General features: G+C 43.7%; 1 protein-coding gene and 1 long non-coding RNA gene across 9 annotated transcripts in view; one reads left to right on the plus strand and one right to left on the minus strand.

Moving 5' to 3' along the window:
* The window catches only part of LOC309366020, a 21,348-nt gene extending 21,064 nt beyond the window's left edge, over nucleotides 1-284 (minus strand). For 2 of the 4 annotated variants that reach the window (XR_014166405.1, XR_014166406.1), the window contains exon 1: nucleotides 177-284. This is a non-coding gene — a long non-coding RNA (uncharacterized lncRNA). The remainder of the gene's footprint in view (nucleotides 1-176) is intronic. The other 2 variants (XR_014166407.1, XR_014166408.1) reach the window with 2 other exon arrangements.
* Nucleotides 1-7,650, plus strand: part of MDGA1 (MAM domain containing glycosylphosphatidylinositol anchor 1) — a 245,095-nt gene extending 237,445 nt beyond the window's left edge. For 2 of the 5 annotated variants that reach the window (XM_081903827.1, XM_081903829.1), the window contains exons 17-18: nucleotides 214-7,229; nucleotides 7,470-7,650. In XM_081903827.1, the coding sequence (XP_081759953.1) occupies nucleotides 214-305 (92 nt within the window). In that variant the 3' untranslated portion in view covers nucleotides 306-7,229; nucleotides 7,470-7,650. Of the gene's footprint in view, nucleotides 1-213; nucleotides 7,230-7,469 lie in introns of those variants that run through there. The other 3 variants (XM_081903828.1, XM_081903830.1, XM_081903831.1) reach the window with 3 other exon arrangements.
* The last annotated feature ends 209 nt before the right edge of the window (nucleotides 7,651-7,859 follow it).

Genomic DNA, 7,859 nt, shown 5'->3' on the forward strand with positions numbered 1-7,859 from the left:
CATCCTTGAACTGGACACCATACTCCAGGTGTGATCTGACTAAGGCAGAACAGAGTGGTCCTGTTACTTCTCTTGATCAGGATACTATACTTTTGTTGATGCAGCCTTGAAGAGCATGAGCTTTTTCTGTGACATCACATTGTTGTTGTTTATACTACAAAAGCAGGAACACTTACCTTAACTAACCCTTCTTCTTTCTTTCTTGCCCTGCAGCAGTTGTCCTTCCAGAAAACGGTGCCATCACCCAAGACAAATTTCCCCTCTGTGGACCGTTACTTTTCTTCCTTTTTGTCCTGCTCAGATGATAGCAAGCGAGTCCGTCCGTCTTCTGAGACTTTCCTCCTCCTTTCCTACTTGGTCACCTCTGCTCCTCTTCCTCCCCCTCCTCACTGGCACACCAAAGTGTCCATACCAAAGACTGATAAGCATGACGACGCAAAGGGGATCCAGCTCAGAACATGGAAGGATTCCTGGAGGAAGTCATAATGTCTAAAAGAAAAAGAAAACAAATCTTGATTATTAAAAAAAAAAAACCACAAGAGAAAGAGGGAGGAAGCAATGGAAAGAAGAGATGGAAACAATGGAACGAAAGGCAAAGATGAGAATGACAAAGCTATTTAAAAGGATGAATGAAAGCGGGGGAAAGCCACATTTCCTTGGAAATAGTGGACAGGACTTCCTCAGGGAAGTGGGAACTTTTGTTTTAAACAAAAACAAAATATATTAAAGCACAAATTTCTACAAGAACTGTTACCTTCTTTACCACAGAGCCTCAGTTTAGGAGACAGTCTAGCACAGCGCCCCCTTCTGGATCTCTGTGTTATGACCTTTCCCTGGCTGGCTCTGCCTACCGTCATCTGTCTGCTGCAGCACCGCCTCACCTTTCCGAAAGAGCATCCCACTCGTCTCCATTGGGGGCTGCTCCTCCCTGCGTGCCGGTGACCACGGAATCTCGCCCCCGCTGCATGTGCTTCAGAGTCTCCATATGCATTTTCAAGACTCTCATGTATTTACTTGTCCATGTGCAATTTGCTTTTGACCCATCCTTCACACCTATGTGCCCCCCAACTTTTGCTCAACAAAGCAGAGAAAAAGACTCGTTGTGGATGGTGGAGATGGATGGAAAAAATCTGGGGCAGACGTAAGCTGCAGGATCAGCTGTTGACCTCCTCTGCCCCCTCCCTCTTTCCCCCCTTCTTAAGATGCTCAGCTCTCCCTCCCTTTGAACTTGTTCTTTCCACCACCATGGAGGCAGATTGTCAATCTAGCATAGGGAATGAAAGAAGAGGCTTTTTGGTCAGGGGCCTCTTTGGCAAGGTGACTGAATTGTGGTGCTGCACTTGGCAGTGTCAAAAGCATGAGCTGCAGAAGCCTTAAAGCAAGGATCTCCTCTGAGACAAATTATTTAATAATAACTGTCTCCCATTCCATTTTTTTCCATAATTATCCCACCAAAAACATTTTCATATACTACCTTTCATCTTCTCCTAAGCCCTTATGACACCTGAATTTGCAATAGTTGTTTGTTAATTGTAGTACCTACCTGTGGCTCAGTACTAATTGCGGGGTGCTGATATCATGGTGCTTGATTTACCACTCAAGGATGAGACTGCTCTATTTCAGTTTGCATGATGAAGTTGGGAGACAGGTGGAGCCCTCAAGCTGGGTGATGAGCAGAGGAAGCAGGAAAAGAAACAGACCAACCCCACAGGAGTTGGGGCAGGTGGATGCACAAAGGGAATTAGATTGCAGACTTGTGTTTTCAGAGATGCCACACTACCACTATAAGAGACCAAGAGATCTCAGGAAAGCAAGCTTGTTGCTCCCAACTTGAGCTGGGCAGCATTAACCCTTCTAAATCAGTATGGCAAACTATACATTATGAAGTCAGGAGGAGGTGGTCTTCTGAGTAGGGTGCTTTGGATAAATGTTACCCTGTTGCCCCTACTTCCATAAGCAGCTCGCAGAGGGGAGTTTTCAGTACAAAGGTTCACTCTGCACCAGTGCACCCATTACTTTGAGCTTGTGAACTGCATTCGTATTCAAGGAATACCTTGGGTGTAGAAATACCCACCCACCCCCATCTCACCTTCCTCCACCTTCAGTGCTGTCTTGGCAAGTCAGGGCCTTTTTGAATCCAAAATGTATACATTTGAAGGAAGGTTAAAGTAATTTAGGAGCTAGTAATGGTTTTGGTTTCCCCAGTACCCATGCTTTCATAGACTTGTAGGGTTGGAAGGGCACTGACAGTTACTTAGTCTAGCTCCCTGCAATGCAAGAATCTCAACTAAAACATCCATGAGAGATGGCTATCCAGCCTCTGCTTCAAAACTTCCAGTGAAGGAGAGCCCACCACCTTACGAGGAAGTCTGTTCCACAGTCAAACAGCTCTTGCTGCCGGAAAGTCCTTCCTGATGTTTAGTCGGAATCTCCTTTCTTGTAACCTGAAGCCATTGGTTTGAGTCCTGCCCTCTAGGAGAAAACAAGTTTGCTCTATCTTCCATGTGACAGGCCTCTAGATATTTAAAGATGGCTATCACAATTCCTCTCAGTCTCCTCTTATTCAAGCTAAACATGCCCAATTCCCTCAACTGTTCCACCTTGTCAATATCCTTCTTAAATTGTGGTGCCCGGAACTGGACACAGTAGTCCAGGTTTCATTTGGCCAAGGCAGAATAGGGCAGTACTATTACTTCTCTGGAAACAGACAGGGCATATATCCACAGCAGTGACCAGAGGAGGAAAGACCACTGAGAGGAGTGCAGAAAGAAGAAACACCATGGTACACCTGCATCAGCACAACCAGATGCCTTTCTCTGCCCCAGCTGCAACAAAACATGTCTCTCCCGTATCAGTCACTTCAGCCACAGCAGGCGCTGTAACTCTCCAGCGGTTTGACTTCTCCCCTCAAGGGACACTCTTCCATTGTCTCCCAAGATGGACTGATGCCAGCAGTATCACGTCCCTTGATCAGGACACTATACTTCTGTTGATTCAGCCTAGCTTTATCCCACGCATGGAAGGAATAGTTTCCTAAATTGGTTTTTGCAGGGCTAGATTTGTAAGGTAGCTACAGAGTAGGATCCCAGCCAGTTTAACTGCCAAGTTGTGCCTGAATTAACCTTGATGGTTCTGAATATGCTGATTCTGCTCCTTCCAAAACTCCTTGCAGGTCAAAGTATACTGGTGCTTGTAATAATCTAAATGTGAAAGGGGAAGGAATGGCCACATTCCCTTAGGAAGATTTAAAGCACAATTCTACACATGTCCCATTTAGCTCCATGGAGTTTACTCCCAGATAAACTATGTATAGGTCTGCAGAGATTTTTGGTACCCTGAGCAAATATTATCACTGCTGCAGGAGATTTGAGGAGAGCATATGGCATAGATGAAAGAGATGCTCTTTCATATGGTGATAGTTGTATAGGTTTGGCTGCTGGCAGAGGAGAAACATAGTTTATGGCATCTGAGAAATTCATTAAGCATACCGACCTCATATTGTTTAATCTGGATTGGATTATATATGTTTTTCCGCCCAGATGTCCCAAGTGCTTTCTTTGTTTTCACAGCCGCACAGAAGTAGCATTCAGAATTGTTTGCTGTCCATCATTTGCTAGTGGCTCTGATAAAGAATCCTACCCCAGTTATCTCTTACACAAAGGAGGATACTAGATTGCTGTTGTAGAAGAGAAAGGTGGTAGGGTCTCAAAATTTCTAAAAGCTTCTATGACTGGCCTTAATTGCCCCCCTTTTAAAAGAATGGAGGCTGCATCACCCTTTCCTTCTGATTTTGCAGCTCTTAGAGCCATTGGATAGGTAAAATATTGTTTCAGAAAGTGTGGATTAGGTAGGTTTGCCTTTAAATACCAACTGAGTCCAATTTCTCCTCAACCCCTAATCCTGGAGGCCATATTGTCTTTGAGACTTAGTAGTCTATGGGTAGAAAGAGTTGTGAGCTACCTTGGAAATTTGGAGAGTTTTATTGCAAATAGGCATTGCTGATATTTGGAAGAACAGGCGTGTGGGATTGGCCATGTAGAGGGACGGGGGACAAAATACATATCCTGGGCTGGTACCGTCCTCTCTGTCCCTTTTTCGGTGTGTCACCTTTATGATTTGAGCACACATCTATATGAGAATGTGTAAGTAAGGACCAATGGTGCCTATCTATTCATAGGGGATATGACTTGCTTGTAGGAACTAATCATGTATTCCGTTGTCATTGGTTCAGGTATCTTACCAGTGATAAATCTGCATTTTAATCATCATATAAGTCTCAGGGAGCCTCATTTACTGATCCCTCCTCCTCCTTTTCATTCTCTTTCCTTTCTTTGGCTTAGAAATAGCAGGTTTCCCTGGGGAAATTGCTACCTCAAGTGCCTTGGCTCGTCAGAAGCATGAAGACTGAAACAACAGGTTTCATGTCATTGTACAAACTGTTGTTAAGAGGAAATATAGAATGTTTTTACAGTAGCGTGGACAGTGCAGCTGCTTAAACCCTAGACCTGGCACCGCAGTTGTTAATACTGGAAACATAAACACTTGCAAGTGAAGCAGAGTTGGGTTGCATTAGTACTTGAACATTTAGACCTCCAAGTAAATGTCAGGTGCTTCCAGAGAAGTGTTATAGTCACTTAGGAATCAGCAGCTACTTATAGCCTAATGGATGTCAGATGTGCTGTTATTTAAAGTACATATAAAATTATTGTTCTGCTCTATTCGAGTGGTACTTTTTATGAGTACAAGAAGCTTAGAACCCAATACCCTAGACACACAAGATTTTATAAATATTCTGCCATCTTAAAGGAGACCTGCAATTTCAACTGGATGTATTAATTAATTAACCTTGTGTGTTATGATGCAGCTATTGCATGAGGCATTTCGTTCATCCAACAGGTGAGTTTCATTGCTGCATAACAGCAATGTGTGTGGAAAGAACTGTGAGCTGCAAACCAGTCCATCATGGAAGGTACTACAAAAATCTGACATACAGTATTGTTATTTTCATGGAGGCTTTGGGGGGGGGCGGAGAATAAAGTAAAGACATGAATGTGAACCAATTAAATATTTAGGTTATGTGTGTGCATATGAGATGGGGGTGTACAGTATTTGCCATCAGTAAGTCCATTGGTCTCTCTTAGCCATGGCAGATAATTATAACCTCCATATTCAGAGGAAGTATACTTCTAGTTGCCAGGTGCTATGGACAAGCAATAGAGGGTGGCCATTGTCCTCTTGCTTTCTGCTTGGGAGCATTCCAGGGAAATCTGGTTGGTCAGTTGAGGAGAAGCCTGGAACAGAAGCAGCATACTGTATCTTCTTAATGAATGCAGGAGAGCCTTTGCTTTTCAATGCTGTGCAGCCATTGCATTCTGAACAACAGTTGCTGACTTAAAACCTTCCATGCCTACATAGTCAAACTAGGGCTAGTATTCCTCCCAGGTGAGTGTCCCTTTTATACTGAAGAGTTAGCTTCACAAAACCAATCAAGGAACAGATACTGTGTTATGTGATGTATCTCACCACTGGAGAAGGGTCACAGTGAGTCACTGCAGAATGTTTGAAGAAAGGACTGAATTTAACAGCTGGGGCATGGGGAAATGATTTCGGATTATTAGCTTGCCTGGTGCTTAGGATTCATTATTAGTCAAAAGAAAAAGGGGGGCACATATGAAAGATTATGGATTTGTATGGCTGTATCTCTCTGGCTGTTGTACAAAACTAATTTCCTGTACTTTTGGCAGTTATTACTGGCATTGGGCCAAGTTAGTAAACTTTGTGTGTGGTGTGAAGGATTGCAAGTGCAGTCCCATTCCAAGTGGCCCATGTTATATTAGAGGATGTGCCTAAATATGCAGTGCAAACTGAGTTTAGCCTTGGGTCTTGATATAAAGCAACAAGAGTTCAAATGCACTTTGTAAAAATGATTTTACTGAATCAGTCCTAAGAAAACGCATTTAAATGCAAGTAAGAAAAGTTTGCAGCCTGCAGATGAAAATGATACTTGTACAGGGTCAGTGCCCAAAAAGAAACAAGTCTGCAACTTCCCTCTTTGTGGGCTAGCCTAATATTGTTCAGACCTCACAAGGAGACAGGCTGAGGCAGAGATCCCTTTTCCGCTGGAAGAAGGAAATTATTAGAGCCTTGTCATGGAGCAGTCTTTTGCCTCCACCAGGTGCTTTTCTCTGCTGAGACCAGGCTCCAAGCAGTTGAACGCTTCTTCCCCTTGTAGCCTTGCACAAAGCTTGCTACATTTCTCTCAGAACTATAGAGGCAGCTTTAGCCACCAGCTGACATGCCAACAGGAGGACTGGCATTCTTTGCACGAGAGCTGCCAGTTTTTGGAGCGCTGTCTTCTTCACGTCCCAATGTTTTTCATTTGCCCTGATTGGCCTTGGATGATGTTTAATAAATGAGCAAGACATTTACAGAGGAAGATCTCCCATAGTGCCTTTGAAAATTGCATTTTAACGAGGACCAATTTACACTCCATGGTAATAAACTGCAGTCTAGAGACCATGGTTATCGCAGGAAGCTTACAACCTTAGCCTGCTTTGCAGCTGAAGAAGGCGGCATGGGTAGTTTGAGTGTTTCTGAGTTTTACCCCAAGCAGAGAACTGTGGCAGACTGGTGATAGTCCGCCCTCTGTGTGACAATAGCAGAATCAGGAGGAAGCAGCCTACCCTACATGTGAGAATGTGGACGGCATTGCCTTCTTGTTCTCTGAAGCCTGGCCTATACGCGCGACAGAATGAGATGGAAATTAGGTGGTGGAAACCTGAGATAGTAGAACAGACTATACCACTTCAGACTGCAAACAGAGGATCACATCAGACCTCAGTTTGACTTTCCTGTCCTTATCAAAGAATCTTTTACAAGAGGGAGAATAATAAGCAAGAGAGAAAATCATTTAACAGATAACTTGATAAGAACTTGACTTCATTCAGCCAACATCCATTTGCTTCATTGCTAAGCAATGCTATAACTAGTGTCTCAGATGGAGCTCCAACTGAGGAAGGAGGGATTTTACACTTTCAAAAGTTATCCAGACACCAGCTTTTCCTGCTTTCATCTTCATTTCTCCCCACCTCCAGGCACCAACTGATGTAGTCACCTGTTGCATAGAATGGCATCCTGACTACATTGCTGCATATACATGTCTGTAGGACAATAGCATTCTCTTTTAGATTGCAGCTCTGCCTACAGAACCAGTGTTACAAATATCCAGTGTGGTGTAGTGATTAAGAGCGGTAGTCTCGTAATCTGGGGAACCGGGTTTGAGTCTCCGCTCCTCCACATGCAGCTGCTGGGTGACCTTGGGCCAGCCACACTTCTCTGAAGTCTCTCAGCCCCACTCACCTCACAGAGTGTTTGTTGTGGGGGAGGAAGGGAAAGGAGAATGTTAGCCGCTTTGAGACTCCTTCGGGTAGTGATAAAGCGGGATATCAAATCCAAACTCTTCATCTCAGGCATCACACTAACAGGTTGCAGATAATGCCTGGTGGAGCACATTGGACAGTGTTATTGGTGTGGCCACTAGCTAAACTTTTTATGAGGACACAACCCACTTCCCTAGTATCCGGCCAAATAAATTCCCCAAGTGTGTACTATATCAAACTCCAATAAATTAAATTGTACTATAAACACAAATCTATACATTGTCCTACAGTTTATGAATGCTCTCTTAGGTACTGTCTTGCAGAGTGGCATTTCACTGTGCAGAGCTTTGGAGATGATGCTCTTTGAGACTAATGTTGTTCTCCAAGACAATTGGGGGAACCAACCCCCAGAAGGAATGTTTTTTTAAAGGGGCTTCCAAAATGTAAGTTCTTACAAAAGGGAAATAAGTATGTGTAACC

This window comes from Podarcis melisellensis (assembly GCF_964234715.1).
Source record: "Podarcis melisellensis genome assembly, chromosome: 3".
Taxonomy (NCBI): Eukaryota; Metazoa; Chordata; class Lepidosauria; order Squamata; family Lacertidae; genus Podarcis; species Podarcis melisellensis.